Raw genomic sequence first — 16791 nt, 5'->3', positions numbered from 1 at the left:
ATTGTTTCTTTAAGAACATAAGAAGTTGCCTCCGCTGAGGCAGACCAGAGGTCCATCCTGCCCAGCGGTCCGCTTTCGCGGCGGCCCATCAGGCCTAATTGCTTGAACAGTGTCCCTGACTAATTTTGTAACTGCCTCTAATCCTCTACTCCTATCTGTCCCCCTCAATCCCTTTGTCCTCCAGGTACCTGTCCAGACCCTCTTTGAAGCCCTGTAGCGTGCTCCTGCTTATCACATCCTCCGGTAGCGCGTTCCATGTGTCCACCACCCTCTGAATGAAAAAGAACTTCCTGGCGTTTGTTCTAAACCTTCCCCCTTTCAATTTCTCTGGGTGCCCCCTTGTACTTGTGGTTCCCCGTAATTTGAAAAATCTGTCCCTGTCCACTTTTTCTATGCCCTTTAGTTATTCCTTTTTTACTCCTAATGGAGACCTATAATGAATTCGATGAAATACTTAGCTTGGGTTTTGCTTTCTACCCAGCTGCACAGATGAAATGCGACAGAAGATCTTCGTTTCGCTCTATGGTATTTTACCAAGCTTCATCAGGAAATTGGTGTTATAAGATTTCAAATGCGTCGATGCTAACAGGGCGTGTTCTAGCCGTTAATGGAAGCCTTTTGAATCGCAAAAAGGCTGCCATTAATGGCTAGAGCACACCCTGGTAGTGGTGACTGGGCTTCTCTTCTTCTTCTTGTTTTGGGTTCGTTGTCTGCTGGAAAGTCCTAAAAATATTCAAGGCTGCTACCGTCAGCAGATAAGCAATGTTGTAATACTTGCAAATACTTGCCAGCTTTTTCGGGCAAAGATGAATCTCTTACAGAGCGTATCGTTTCGTGCTGACACAGAGAAATATGATTGTCCAGAAACTAGAATTCAATAGCGCAATGTCGCTCTTAAAAATATAACTTTTTGAGGTCTCGTAAAGGTCTGCACCTACATTTTCATGAAGGTCTTACTCCTGATTATTCCTCATTACCCACAGAGGGGGATTTATAGGTTAATAAAAATAAAAAGAGACGTTTTGAACCACTGAAAGCCCGCAAATAGGTTACTTGCTAAGACCAGTTCTAACGGCAAATAACTGCGAGCGCTTGAGGACTGTAGTCTAAATAAAAAATGTTCATAACAACATAAAATAATCTGGACAGGCTCATTCTAGCATAAGCCTACCATTATTAGGATTGTGGGTGAAGAAGCAGCATATAACTGAAGCAAAAAGGCGCGTAACAGTACGCCGGGAGAGAACAAGATGGAAAATACCTGCTGTTGATGATGACAGTATCAAACAGCGGATGGGAGCCACAGTGTGCACAAAGCTGCGGGCGGCAGCTCCTCGCGCGCCCTGCATCTGAACCGGAAGCCTCATCTCGGACGTCGCAACATCAGAGGGAATGCTTCCGGATGAGGCGCGGGACACGTGAGGAGTGCAAACTGTGGCAGTGAGGAGGGAGCCGGCCAGAAGATAACACCGGGGGCATCCGCACCACAGGCCGCATAAAACGGCCGGATGTGGCTGGCGGGCCTCGAGTTTGGCACCTGTGTTCTAGAGCTATATGGTAACCCTAGCCCTCTCGCCTAAGAATAAGATTATTTTTGAATTACAGTATTGTTAAAAGCAAAACTCTAAACTGACTTAGCCAACGTCATCCTGGGAGCAATTAAAACTCAGTTCTGATGACCATCTTTGTCTAACACCCCTACACCGCTTCCGATTCTCATCAGACACTGATTTTTTTTTATTTTTTGTAGAACTAAAGGGTATAAACATGGGTAGGGATATAAAATACCATCTGATTTTAGAAGGTCCCACCCACCCGGTCAAGGTCTGCAGGGGTGTAGCTAGCCACCGGCATCAGGATATCCCCAAATTGCACAGGACGAGGCCTTATTTTCCTACAAACAGACGTGAATTTGGTGTTGAGACAATGAAATGGTTGAGGCTGGGGCTTTTTTTTTTTTTTATAACCAGTGAAGAGAAAGTTCCAGGACACTCAGGCAACATTATACAAAGTCGCTGGCTGCTTCATTCAGTTGGATGTCTGCCTTAGCACCTACTTCCTACATAACAAGAAACGGGGAAGCCAAGGTGAACATTGTGAACCGTGTTAAGGCTGCCAACTGAACCTGACCGCAAGTGAGCCTCTAGACTTGGAAACCTACTCACCCATTCGCTGCATCAGGTCTGCCCAGCACAGCACTGGTCTCCCCAGCTGGCTCTCCAATCACCTCCAGCTCACCTGGCCAGAAGTTCGGCTCCTGTGTACCTGGCAAAGGTTAAGAAGTTCATAATCCCTTCTGTACCGTGCAAGAAAATGGAGAATATGCTGCAAAAGCACTTGGGGGGGGGGGGAGGGAGAGCTGAAAGAGGAGATTGGAAAGGAAAATTAGAACTTCAAGGCTTGTAGAGGGAGCAACAGGGACCAGGAGGGATGGAGGAGAGACGAGGGTGAGTCACTTTAAAGTTGTTCCACAAGAAAGAATATATATCTCTAGCCCAGTGGTTCCAAATCCTGTCCTGGAGGACCACCAGCCAGTCAGGTTTTCAGGACAGCCCTAATGAATATGAATGGGGCAGATTTGCATGCCTGTCACCTCCATTATATGCAAATCTCGCTCATCCATATTCATTAAGGCTATCTCGAAAACCCGACTGGCTGGTGGTCCTCCAGGACAGGATTTGGAACCACTGGTCTACACTGCCACAAAATCTGTGACATTCCACCTTTTTTTAATTCTGATGTCCTGGGCAGAAATAATTACCAAAATAGCATGGGAGTAATAAGAACATAAGAACATAAGCAATGCCTCCGCTGGGTCAGACCTGAGGTCCATCGTGCCCAGCAGTCTGCTGACGCGGCGGCCCAGCAGGTCCAGGACCTGTGCAGTAATCCTCTATCTATACCCCTCTATCCCCTTTTCCAGCAGGAAATTGTCCAATCCTTTCTTGAACCCCAGTACCGTACTCTGCCCTATTACGCTCTCTGGAAGCGCATTCCAGGTGTCAGAACTTCCTAGCATTCGTTTTGAATCTGTCCCCTTTTAACTTTTCCGAATGCCCCTTGTTCTTTTATGCTTTGAAAGTTTGAAGAATCTGTCCCTCTCTACTCTCTCTATGCCCTTCATGATCTTGTAGGTCTCAATCATGTCTCCTCTGAGTCTCCGCTTTTCCAGTCAGTCGGTGGTCGGTAAGTATTTCTTCAAACACTGGCCGCCACCGGCTAAATTAGCTCCAGTCAGATAGTATTGGCATCTAACTACATACAGTAGGTAACAGCACTGAAGTGTTGACGGTGCCAGGGTAACTCCCAGCTCCGCCTGTACTCCTTTCCCGGACCTCCCTGGCACATAACCAGTTAATGCCGCAGCAGTCAGACAGGATGTTCAGTGGCACTGACTGGTTTGACGATTCAAGAAATGAAGACGACTTAGCGACATCACATTCTTTTTAAGAGCAATGAACCTCAAACCCCCATATTTTCAAGGCGTTTTTACTGGGGTATGAATAGCACCATAGGTTCATATTCTCTTAAGGCTGCATTGAATATCCACAATGAGACTTTTTTTTTGTCAAAATGGTACCGATGGGCAGCTCCATCGTTTCACTTATTGTACGCTGCATCGCGGGGGGGGGGGGGGGGGGGGTTAAAGGATCGCAGAAGTCTCTTTATCACTTCAACTGCAGCCTCCCGCCAAAAAGCGGATTCGCTTATTTAACGCTCACCAGAGACAGGAAACTGCTAAAACTAGAGGGCAGTCTGAATCCGTATTTGCCGAGGCTGCAGTTGAAGTGATAAGAGACTTCTGTGTTTCTGCTCTCAGTCTGACATTGGGGAGCTACAGTGTGAATCGGGTCACTTGGACCCTGTTTAATGCTTTAAATGTGACAAAGCCACATGTCCCAGGATGGCTAGAGCACTGTGTTTCAATAGGGGTGGGGAAGCGGTATAATTTCTTTTTAATGCTGTATAATTGGTAAAGTTTCTTGCTGATAAATCCAATGTGGCGGAGGGTTAAGGTGGTACTGAAGGGGTGAATGGTTTCAGGTGTTTAGCTCTCATTTTCCCTGATTTGGAAAATTATATTATACTTAGGAATTCTCTCGCTCTCTTCCTAAAGTGGGCTGGAATTGGCCTACATCCGATCGGATTGCGTTTCCTATGTAATGATTTCATTACAGACCGGTCTTGTTTTATGTGCAAATTTTCTTTTATTCGTCGGTGAATGAATTGTTTAAAATTTTGATTTTTTTTAAAAAGTAGTGGGAGGGGCTACATTTATATCCACACCCCTCTGATGATAAGTTATGCACTGTCCACAATCACTTTGCATCTTGGAAATTTGATTTCTTACTGACATCCCACTCTTCCAGTAACCAGGCTCTCCAAAAGCAGGTCTGACTTACACATCACATAATCAACAATTACAATGCAACCCATAAGCTCCATACCCAGTCCCAGGTGTACTCTTCCTAACAAAGTCCCAGGTGTACTCTTCCTAACAAAGTCCCAGGTGTACTCTTCCTAACAAAGTCTCAGGCGTACTCTTCCTAACAAAGTCCCAGGTGTACTCTTCCTAACAAAGTCCCAGGCGTACTCTTCCTAACAAAGTCTCAGGTGTACTCTTCCTAGCAAAGTCCCAGGTGTACTCTTCCTAACAAAGTCTCAGGTGTACTCTTCCTAACAAAGTCTCAGGTGTACTCTTCCTAACAAAGTCCCAGGCGTACTCTTCCTAACAAAGTCCCAGGCGTACTCTTCCTAACAAAGTCCTAGGTGTACTCTTCCTAACAAAGTCCCAGGCGTACTCTTCCTAACAAAGTCCCAGGCGTACTCTTCCTAACAAAGTCCCAGGCGTACTCTTCCTAACAAAGTCCTAGGTGTACTCTTCCTAACAAAGTCCCAGGTGTACTCTTCCTAACAAAGTCCCAGGTGTACTCTTCCTAACAAAGTCCTAGGCGTACTCTTCCTAACAAAGTCCCAGGCGTACTCTTCCTAACAAAGTCCCAGGCGTACTCTTCCTAACAAAGTCCCAGGCGTACTCTTCCTAACAAAGTCTCAGGTGTACTCTTCCTAACAAAGTCCCAGGTGTACTCTTCCTAACAAAGTCCCAGGGGTACTCTTCCTAACAAAGTCCCAGGTGTACTCTTCCTAACAAAGTCCCAGGTGTACTCTTCCTAACAAAGTCCCAGGCGTACTCTTCCTAACAAAGTCCCAGGCGTACTCTTCCTAACAAAGTCTCAGGTGTACTCTTCCTAGCAAAGTCCCAGGTGTACTCTTCCTAACAAAGTCTCAGGTGTACTCTTCCTAACAAAGTCCCAGGCGTACTCTTCCTAACAAAGTCCCAGGCGTACTCTTCCTAACAAAGTCCTAGGTGTACTCTTCCTAACAAAGTCCCAGGCGTACTCTTCCTAACAAAGTCCCAGGCGTACTCTTCCTAACAAAGTCCCAGGCGTACTCTTCCTAACAAAGTCCTAGGTGTACTCTTCCTAACAAAGTCCCAGGTGTACTCTTCCTAACAAAGTCCCAGGCGTACTCTTCCTAACAAAGTCCCAGGTGTACTCTTCCTAACAAAGTCCTAGGCGTACTCTTCCTAACAAAGTCCCAGGCGTACTCTTCCTAACAAAGTCTCAGGTGTACTCTTCCTAACAAAGTCCCAGGTGTACTCTTCCTAACAAAGTCTCAGGTGTACTCTTCCTAACAAAGTCCCAGGGGTACTCTTCCTAACAAAGTCCCAGGTGTACTCTTCCTAACAAAGTCCCAGGTGTACTCTTCCTAACAAAGTCCTAGGTGTACTCTTCCTAACAAAGTCCTAGGTGTACTCTTCCTAACAAAGTCTCAGGCGTACTCTTCCTAACAAAGTCCCAGGCGTACTCTTCCTAACAAAGTCCCAGGTGTACTCTTCCTAACAAAGTCCCAGGTGTACTCTTCCTAACAAAGTCTCAGGTGTACTCTTCCTAACAAAGTCTCAGGCGTACTCTTCCTAACAAAGTCCCAGGCGTACTCTTCCTAACAAAGTCCCAGGTGTACTCTTCCTAACAAAGTCCCAGGTGTACTCTTCCTAACAAAGTCTCAGGTGTACTCTTCCTAACAAAGTCCTAGGCGTACTCTTCCTAACAAAGTCCCAGGCGTACTCTTCCTAACAAAGTCTCAGGCGTACTCTTCCTAACAAAGTCCCAGGCGTACTCTTCCTAACAAAGTCTCAGGTGTACTCTTCCTAACAAAGTCCCAGGCGTACTCTTCCTAACAAAGTCTCAGGTGTACTCTTCCTAACAAAGTCCCAGGTGTACTCTTCCTAACAAAGTCTCAGGTGTACTCTTCCTAGCAAAGTCCCAGGTGTACTCTTCCTAACAAAGTCCCAGATGTACTCTTCCTAACAAAGTCCTAGGTGTACTCTTCCTAACAAAGTCCCAGGTGTACTCTTCCTAACAAAGTCCTAGGTGTACTCTTCCTAGCAAAGTCCCAGGTGTACTCTTCCTAACAAAGTCCCAGGTGTACTCTTCCTAACAAAGTCCTAGGTGTACTCTTCCTAACAAAGTCCCAGGTGTACTCTTCCTAACAAAGTCCTAGGTGTACTCTTCCTAACAAAGTCCTAGGTGTACTCTTCCTAACAAAGTCTCAGGCGTACTCTTCCTAACAAAGTCCCAGGCGTACTCTTCCTAACAAAGTCCCAGGTGTACTCTTCCTAACAAAGTCCCAGGCGTACTCTTCCTAACAAAGTCCCAGGCGTACTCTTCCTAACAAAGTCCCAGGTGTACTCTTCCTAACAAAGTCTCAGGTGTACTCTTCCTAACAAAGTCCCAGGCGTACTCTTCCTAACAAAGTCCCAGGTGTACTCTTCCTAACAAAGTCTCAGGTGTACTCTTCCTAACAAAGTCCCAGGTGTACTCTTCCTAACAAAGTCTCAGGCGTACTCTTCCTAACAAAGTCCCAGGTGTACTCTTCCTAACAAAGTCCCAGGTGTACTCTTCCTAACAAAGTCTCAGGTGTACTCTTCCTAACAAAGTCCCAGGTGTACTCTTCCTAACAAAGTCCCAGGTGTACTCTTCCTAACAAAGTCCTAGGCGTACTCTTCCTAACAAAGTCTCAGGTGTACTCTTCCTAACAGCTGACCAGGCCCTCACCCCACTTATTCCTGTGGACAGAGCCATATTTCTCTTCTTCCTTTTTATTTTATTTTTTTTTTCTAAATGCCATATAATTCACTTCTTGGCACCTTTGAACTGGTATTACATGTCACAATGTTGGGCCAGGCACCAGAAATGTTCTACGCCTAACCAGTTTTCTATAACACCGATCTTGACAGGACGCTCCACCCTGGAAAGGCTGAGCACCCTCTCAGGTTACCAACGCAGCCCTTCCTGCAGGCATCAGGGTGAACCTTTTAATCTAAGAATCCTGAAACGACAAAGGTAAAAGAAAAAATAATTTTTTTTTTCTTTTTTTCTTTAGGATAAATTAGTATAGCAGCTGTGTTGATAAACATTCATAAATAGAAAATGGAAATAAGATGATCTTTCTATTGGACTAATTTTAATATATTTTTGACTAACTCTCAGAGACCAAAACTCCCTTCTTCAGGTCAGGTCATGATGCCAAAAGTGCAGAATACTGTACTAACCTGAGGAAGTTGGTTGTGGCTTCTACACTAAACTAAACTAAAGCTTAACTTTGTATGCTGAGTCATCATTCTGAGAAGGCTCGACTCAGTTTACAGCAATTAAAGAAACAGCGTGCCTTTGTAAAAGGAGCCCTTAGTGAGAATTCCATTCAATTTTTTATAAAAATAAACCGCCAACATACTCATTTGGTAGCAAACTACAGACAATATCATCATCTTGATGGTCACGAGTGGTGTCCCGCAGGGCTCGGTGCTCGGGCCGCTGCTATTTAATATCTTCATAAATGATCTAGAAACAGGGACGAAGTGCGAGATAATAAAATTTGCGGACGACACCAAACTATTTAATGGAGCTCGGACTACGGAGGACTGTGAAGAATTGCAAAGGGACTTGAACAAACTAGAAGAATGGGCGGCGAAATGGCAGATGAAGTTCAACATTGAGAAATGTAAAGTATTACATGTGGGGAGCAGAAACTCGAGGTACAACTATACAATGGGAGGGATGTTATTGAATAAGAGTACCCAGGAAAGGGACTTGGGGGTAATGGTGGACATGACAATGAAGCCGTCGGCATAGTGTGCAGCGGCCGCTAAGAGAGCGAACAGAATGCTTGGTATAATCAAAAAGGGTATTACAGCCAGAACAAAAGAAGTTATCCTGCCGTTGTATCGGGCGATGGTGCGCCCACATCTGGAATACTGCGTCCAATATTGGTCGCCGTACCTTAAGAAGGATATGGCGTTAGTCGAGAGGGTTCAGAGGAGAGCGACACGTCTGATAAAAGGTATGGAAAACCTGTCATATGCTGAGAGATTGGAGAAACTGGGTCTCTTTTCCTTGGAGAAGAGGAGACTTAGAGGGGATATGATAGAGACTTATAAGATCATGAAGGGTATAGAGAGAGTAGAGAGGGACAGATTCTTCAAACTTTCTAAAAATAAAAGAACAAGAGGGCACTCGGAAAAGTTGAAAGGGGACAGATTCAGAGCAAATGCTAGGAAGTTCTTCTTTACCCAACGTGTGGTGGACACCTGGAATGCGCTTCCAGAGGACGTAATAGGACAGAGTATGGTACTGGGGTTCAAGAAAGGATTGGACAATTTCCTGCTGGAAATGGGGATAGAGGGGTATAAATAGAGGATTACTGCACAGGTCCTGGACCTGTTGGGCCGCCGCATGAGCGGACTGCTGGGCACGATGGACCTCGGGTCTGACCCAGCAGAGGCATTTCTTATGTTCTTATGTTTAAGTCCGGCGATCAGCACATGTGGAGGCCTAGCCAGGTGTATACCTGGCGTAATTTTTAGTCACCAATATCCCGCTATGCCTCTCGTAAGGAGATGTGCATCTAGTTTGCTTTTAAATCCTAGAACGGTGGATAACCGCAATAACCTCCTCTGGGAGAGCATTCCAGGTGTCCACCACTCGCTGCGTGAAACAGAACTTCCTGATATTTGTCCTGGACTTGTCCCCCCTTAGCTTCAGTCCATGTCCTCTTGTCCTTGTCACAATCTCAGCTCTGGAATGTTGCTACTCTTTGGGTTCTGGAACCTTGCTATTCTTTGAGATTCTGCCTGGAATCTTGATACTGTTTGGGGTTCTAGGATCTTTTGTTACTCTTTGGGATTCTGGAATGTTGCTACTCCATTGTAACATCACTGATGAGGTTGGCTCTGAGGCACTGTGGAATGAGACATTATAAGAACATAAGAACTGCCATCTCCGGATCAGACCTTCGGTCCATCAAGTCCGGCGATCCGCACACACGGAGGCCCAGCCAGGTGTACACCTGGCGTAATTTTAGTCACCCATATCCCTCCATGCCTCTCGTAAGGAGATGTGCGTCTAGTTTGCTTTTAAATCCTAGAACGGTGGATTCTGCAATAACCTCCTCTGGGAGAACATTCCAGGTGTCCACCACTCGCTGCGTGAAGCAGAACTTCCTGATATTTGTCCTGGACTTGTCCTCCCCCTCCCCCCCCCTTTAGCTTCAGTCCATGTCACATTGAACATTGTAAATAATTTTTTTTTTCCTGCTGTATTTTGTTGATTCCTTTCAGTATTTTGAAAGTCTCGATCATATCCCCTCACAGTCTCCTTTTCTCATTGACTTTCAGCAATAAAGATTTTTCATTTACTGTCATTGTGTCTTCCAATGTTCTCTGAATCATAATACCTAAATATTTTATGCCCTCTTCCTTCCAAAGGAATGGGAATGGATCAAATAATTCAAGATTTGTGTTATTTAATAAAAATACAGTATATTTAAATTAAAAAAACCTGTCTAGTTAGATTATATGTATCACATACTTTTTGAAATAGGTAATTTGGTTAATTATACCCTGCTTTGTAGTGTTGGTATGCATATTCATTGGGGAAATCCTGAAAACCATATGGATTGCGGTCCTTCAGGACGGCCATTTGACACCCCCTGATCTAGTTGTTCCTGAAGGCAGATGAGGGAAGCAGGATGTGAACCCCGACCCCCACCCACTTTAACCACTAAGCTACTCCTCCACTCCATTGAAACATCTGCAAACAGTGGCGTTGTAAGGGTGAGCGGAACCTGGAGCGCTGGGGGCCCTCTCCCGCCCCCCCCCCCCCCGTACTGCGCGTAGCAGTCCCCCTTTCCTTTCCCTATACCATTTTAACTTCTCCGGGGGGTGAGCAGCATTCCCACGTCGGTGTCTGCTCGCACTTTGACGTCGTTTTGCTAGGCGCGAAGTGACATCGGAGAAAGCGCCAATGCCGACGCGGGCAGCAATCCTCATACCGGGAAAATAAAAAAAGGTACGGGGGAAGGCAAGGGGAGGAGGGGGGCGTGCCCTTAGGAAAACCACGCCCAGGTGTACCGCGCCCCCTGCGCCCCCTTTACGACGCCACTGACTGCAGCAGCTTCCATTAGAATCCCAAGTGTTGGTTTCTTTTCTGAAAACAAATATTAGCCCCTAGAGGACGAAACATCCCAGCAGAAAGGGAGGGGGGGGGAGTTGATACAGGCAGAGGTTGCTATCACCGTTTACTCTTTTTCTACCTTTAGGCTTTTTCTTTCTGCGGATCGAGGCCCAAATCATATCCGAAGCAAACTGCCGGCCTCGGTGTCGTTTGGCCCGGACATCACAGAACCAGTCTCCCGTCAGTACCTTCAGCTGCCCTGGGTCCGAGATGCTCTGCCGCAGTCTCCTGCGTGGATCAATCATCATATTTAAAGCTGTGACAAGCAGCAATTACTTCTTGCCCCCCCCAAAAAAAAAAAAAAACACACACACACAAAGGTCAAAGGATGAGGCAACATATAGACAGGATAAATAGTTCACCCACACCATGATCTTGCTCTGGTCTAAATGCAGCCCTGATCCAGGATCTGCACAGCTGAGCATTGCTCATCGTAATAACCCCCAAGACTGACACATTTAGGGCAACTCTCAGGTCACCTAAAGTTACTGCATATCATCCCAGAACCCCAAGCCAGAATGCGAATATCAGCAGTTATGTGCCTAAGTGGTGTTATAGAATATTAGAGAAAATCTGCACTTATGCAACTAAGTTAAGGCACATACACTTTTTCCTAGGTCAGTGGCTGGTGTAAAGGCACACACAGAACTGACAGTATTCTGTAACCTTAGTGGGCAAGTGCTGGACACACCCCTGACTCACCCATGCCCCTCCCACATCCACACCCCCATATTCTGTAACCTTAGTGGGTAAGTGCTGGACACGCCCCCTGACCATGCCCCTCCCACATCCACACCCCCATATTCTGTAACCTTAGTGGGTAAGTGCTGGACACGCCCCCCTGACCATGCCCCTCCCACATTCACACCTCCATATTCTGTAACCTTAGTGGGTAAGTGCTGTACACGCCCCCTGACCATGCCCCTCCCACATCCACACCTTCATATTCTGTAACCTTAGTAAGTGCTAAACACGCCCCCTGACCATGCCCCTCCCACATCCACACCTTCATATTCTGTAACCTTAGTGAGTAAGTGCTGGATACGTCCCCATGACTGCCCATGCCCCTCCCACATCCACACCCCCATATTCTGTAACCTTAGTGGGTAAGTGCTGGACACGCCCCCTGACCATGCCCCTCCCACATCCACACCCCCATATTCTGTAACCTTAGTGGGTAAGTGCTGGACATGCCCCCCTGACCATGCCCCTCCCACATTCACACCTCCATATTCTGTAACCTTAGTGGGTAAGTGCTGGACACGCCCCCTGACCATGCCCCTCCCACATCCACACCTTCATATTCTGTAACCTTAGTGGGTAAGTGCTGTACACGCCCCCTGATCATGCCCCTCCCACATCCACACCTTCATATTCTGTAACCTTAGTGAGTAAGTGCTAAACACGCCCCCTGACCATGCCCCTCCCACATCCACACCTCCATATTCTGTAACCTTAGTGAGTAAGTGCTAAACACGCCCCCTGACCATGCCCCTCCCACATCCACACCCCATATTCTGTAACCTTAGTGAGTAAGTGCTGGATACGTCCCCATGACTGCCCATGCCCCTCCCACATCCACACCTCCATATTCTGTAACCTTAGTGAGTAAGTGCTGGACATGCCCTGCTGACCTGCCCATGCCCCTCCCACATCCACACCCCATATTCTGTAAACTTGGTGGGTAAGTGCTGGACACGCCCCATGACCATGCCCATGCCCCTCCTACATCCATACCTCACAGCAGTCACAGTTTATCTGATCGTATTCCAACTCCTTTCCTTATAATTCCCACCATTTTATTTGCTTTCTTAGCTGCTGCTGTACACTAAGCAGAGAGTTTCAGTGGATTATCGACAATAACACCTTGATCCTTAGGCGGCGACTGCTAATGTGGAACCTTGCATGATGTAGGCATAGTTTGGGTTTCTCTCCGGTACATACATCACTTTGCACAATGTGCACCCGAATCCCTTAGTGCTTACCCAAAAGTTGGCCTGGCCAAGGGAGGTGCATGAGCGGGTCAGGAGCATTGCTAAAACTTGTGTGCAGTGTTTTCTGTGTCAGTCCTGGAGTACCCCCTTGCCACGACGAATATATATATATGAAAAAGATTTGCATATAATGGAGGCAGTGTATGCAAATGAATTTCATGCATATTCATCGTGGATATCCTGAAAACCTGACTGATATGGGAAACACTGGGATGGGTACCCAAACTGGCCTGGCCTGGTTTCAGCAGGCGTAAGTCCTGGCACTTAGGCCCGGATTCTCTAAACGGCCCTGATATCGGTGTGTGAATCACGCCATAGCGCCATTTAGAGAATGGCACCTCCGGGAGAGATAGGTGCCAGAAATGAAGGCCAGGGGTTTCAAGTGCCAGCCTTTGCCATGAATTGAGCCTACATAGGTGTTTTATGGTGCCTAACGCCACTTCCAGCGTTAGCCACGCCTATAGAGGCACTGGGCGCCAGTGCGATTTCAACGCCTTTTCTTTCGGCACCAGTAGGCACTTTAAATTTCATGTTAATTGCAATTTCAAACGGCGTTTCTGAATTAACTTAGGTGCCAGAAGGGCACCTCCTGGCACCTATGTTTAGGCTCAATTTATGGAATGTCCGTCTCAATGCCCACCTCTGGCTGCCTCTTATAGAACAGCAATTAGGGCAATTGGGGCTGAGTTTTGAGCACTGTTCACGGAATCTAGCCTTACATGTCATCTGCCTGGATGCCTGTGCATATATGTGTGTAGATATAAATATGTGTTTTTTTTGTGTGTGTGTGAGTTGTGTGTCTGTGTATTATTTGTGTGTCTGTGTGTGTTGTGTGTGTATTGTGTGTGTGTGTGTGTTGTATGTGAGTTGTGTGTCTGTGTATTGTTTGTGTGTCTGTGTATTGTGTGTGTGTGTGTGTGTGTATTGTTTGTGTGTCTGTGTATTGTGTGTGTGTGTTGTGTGTGTGTTGTGTGTGTGTGTGTGTTTGTGTGTTGTGTGTGTGTGTGTGTGTGTATTGTTTGTGTGTCTGTGTGTGTTGTGTGTCTGTGTGTATTGTGTATGAGTTGTTTGTGTGTGTATTGTGTTTGTGTGTTGTGTGTGAGTTGTGTGTATTGTGTTTGTGTGTTTTGTGTGTATTGTGTGTTGTTTTTTTTGTGTGTGTGTGAGTTGTGTGTCTGTGTATTATTTGTGTGTCTGTGTGTGTTGTGTGTGTATTGTGTGTGTGTGTGTGTTGTATGTGAGTTGTGTGTCTGTGTATTGTTTGTGTGTCTGTGTATTGTGTGTGTGTGTGTATTGTTTGTGTGTCTGTGTATTGTGTGTGTGTGTTGTGTGTGTGTGTGTGTGTGTTGTGTGTGTGTGTATTGTTTGTGTGTCTGTGTATTGTGTGTGTGTGTTGTGTGTGTGTGTGTGTGTTGTGTGTGTGTGTATTGTTTGTGTGTCTGTGTGTGTTGTGTGTCTGTGTGTGTTGTGTGTCTGTGTGTATTGTGTGTGAGTTGTTTGTGTGTGTATTGTGTTTGTGTGTTGTGTGTGTATTGTGTGTTGTTTTGTTTGTGTGTGTGTGTTGTGTTGTGTAGTGTATTGTATATATTGTGTGTGTTGTTTGGTGAACCTGAAGTTAAGTAGGTGACAAAAGCCAAAAACATAATATCAACTGTTGCCCAGCAGGAGGCAGTAGCATCTCCAGCAAGGACTATGGAAAGAGCAACAATGCTCTCTTTGGTTTTTTGATACCTTTTCTCTACAACAGCAGCAGCAGAAGAAGTGTCAGTGGACTGCTAAGTTGATGTCAGAGATCATATCTGAGCAGGATTTTCAACTATGTTAAGATCCTTCTACCCAACATTCTAAATATAAAATGAATTAAAAAAAGAAAATCCTCTGCCAGAAAAATACAGTACAATGTCACACGAGGGGTGTTGAAAAGTTCTCAGGCCAACCACGAAGAGAATCTAATCTAATTGGCAGTTTATTAATCGCACTATACCAAAAAGGTTCAAGGCGACAGAGGCCATAAAATCTACAGGAAAATACAAAAACAATCAATAATCAAAATATCATCATTACATGAATATTACAATAAGTCATATAAAAATAGTTTTCAAATTTTTACGAAACCTTAAGTAATTGATCAGTCCTAATGTAAACTCATAGATTATTCCAAATTGTAATGACAGCGTAAGCAAAAGGAGAGTTGAGCTGTCATTATAATGTACTCCTCTAATCTGTGGATATGGTTCAATCAATGATCTGAAACAATGTAAAAAAAAACAACAACAAAACAACCCATAGAATTTTGTTTCTGCAAACTGGCACTTAACGAAATAAGATACCACTCTTTTCAGCTAGAGTGGCAAAATAATTCTCAGAATTTAGGAAGTTGGTTGGTTGGGCTGAGAACTTTTCAGCCCCTCCCTTATGTAATAAAAGTGAGACAAGTATAGAACAATCAAGCCACTGTGACATCACTGAAGAGGTTGGTTCTTATTGGTGGAATGAGGCATGATGACATCACAATCTCAGTTCTGGTTACCAGAGACAAACTCTTCACACTACGAGGGGGTGCTGATAAGTTCTCAGTCCAACCAAGAAGAGAATGACGTGGATATGGTTTAATCAATGATCTGAAACAATGTCAAAACATAAAATTTCATTTCTGCAAATTGACACTTAGCGAAATAAGATAACACTCTTAAGCTACAGTGGCAAAATAGCGCTCAGAATTTAGGAAGTTGGTTGGTTGGGTGGAGAATTTTTCAGCCCCCCTCATACATCCATCTGCTCAGAGTAGCCAGGCATAAAGAACAAATTGCATCATGGGATTGATATTTCTGACAGCCATATCATATTAGGCCACTGAGATTAGTTAGAAAACAAAAAAAAAACCCTAAATCTTAGAAAATGACAGCAGATAAAGACCATTCAGCCTATCCAGTCTGTCCACCCATCCCAATTAAACTACTATCCCAGCCTCTCCCTTAAAGATCCTTTACATATATCCCAGAGCTTGCTTGAATTCAGATACAGTCCTTTGTCTCAACCACCTCTGTTGGGGTGCACTTCCTCACATCCACCACTTTTTTCATGAAGAAATATTTCCTTAGACCACCCCCCCGAGTCTATCCTTTTTCACCTTCATCCAGCCAAAGCAGTGGCGTACCAAGGGGGAGGGGCGCTCCGCCCCGGGTGCCAGCCATGAGTGGGGTGTTCCCTGCCTGGGAGTCATGGTCCGGGAACTTCCCAACTCACGGCCCAGTGCCAAGGCTCTGGATAGTCCCCGTGGCCCAGCATGTTCCCAGCCTTCTCTCCCTTTACCTTCCGTGAAGCTGAAAAAACTGCCGGCCTCGGCAGTGATTCAGCTAAGTTCCCCTTCCTGCTTTCCGCATCTGCCAATGACGCAACTTCCTGTTTCCGCCCGGGTGGATTGCAGAGGCAGACACGGAAAGCAGGAAGGGGAGCCGCGGGTGACATAACTGAATCACTGCCGAGGCTGACAGTTTTTTCAGCTTCACACTTCTACCTCTAACCCTCTGTTGTAGTTCCTTCCTATTTCTCCTGCTGTAAACCGCGTCGAGCTCTACGAACGTGGAGATGATGCGGTATACAAACCTAAGGATTAGATTAGATAAAGGGAGAGAAGGCTGGGAACATGCTGGGCCACGGGGACTATCCAGAGCCTTGGCACCGGGCCGTGAGATGGGAAGTTCCCGGACCATGATTCCTAGGCCGGGAACACCCCCTCATGGCTGGCACCTGGGGGGAACATTTCTAAAAATATTTTTTTACATTGGGGGGGTGTCAAAAATGATGGCAGGGGGTGTCAAAAAACAATGGGCCCCGTGTGTCACATACCCTAGGTATGCCTCTGGGGCCAAAGGAATAGTTTTGTAAGCCTCAAACATATGTAAAGATACAAACCCAGCACAACTCAAATACTAGCCGGATTAAACCCCTAGATTCTCAAAATCTGCGTTACAAAGCAATGGTCCGCTATAGCAGCCGTTCCGATAGCAAATTTTAAAAAACAAGTCATTCTCCAAAAAACGCTCATGTAAATGAGGTTGGCGGAGAGTAGCGAAGGCTCACTAAATTTGCATGTGCCCATGGCAGGGAGGGGAAGGCCCAATTTGGAAGAGGCGGGCCAGCTAACTGGAGGGAGAAGGCATCCCTCCAGTCAGCCATCTAAAGGTACGGGGAAAGAGGGGAGAAGGGGGTTGTGATGCAGC

The 16791-nt window shown here is 45.8% G+C and overlaps 1 protein-coding gene across 2 annotated transcripts in view; it reads right to left on the bottom strand.

Moving 5' to 3' along the window:
• SYTL1 (synaptotagmin like 1) overlaps positions 1-16791 on the bottom strand; it is a 78644-nt gene that overhangs the window by 28038 nt on the left and 33815 nt on the right. For both annotated transcript variants that reach the window (XM_033955763.1, XM_033955761.1), the window contains 2 exons: positions 10654-10802; positions 2166-2265 (listed from right to left, as the gene is read on the bottom strand). In XM_033955763.1, the coding sequence (XP_033811654.1) occupies positions 2166-2265; positions 10654-10802 (249 nt within the window). The remainder of the gene's footprint in view (positions 1-2165; positions 2266-10653; positions 10803-16791) is intronic.

Source organism: Geotrypetes seraphini, chromosome 8 (assembly GCF_902459505.1).
Source record: "Geotrypetes seraphini chromosome 8, aGeoSer1.1, whole genome shotgun sequence".
Classification (NCBI taxonomy): domain Eukaryota; kingdom Metazoa; phylum Chordata; class Amphibia; order Gymnophiona; family Dermophiidae; genus Geotrypetes; species Geotrypetes seraphini.
This window is presented reverse-complemented; position numbering and strand designations above follow the sequence as displayed.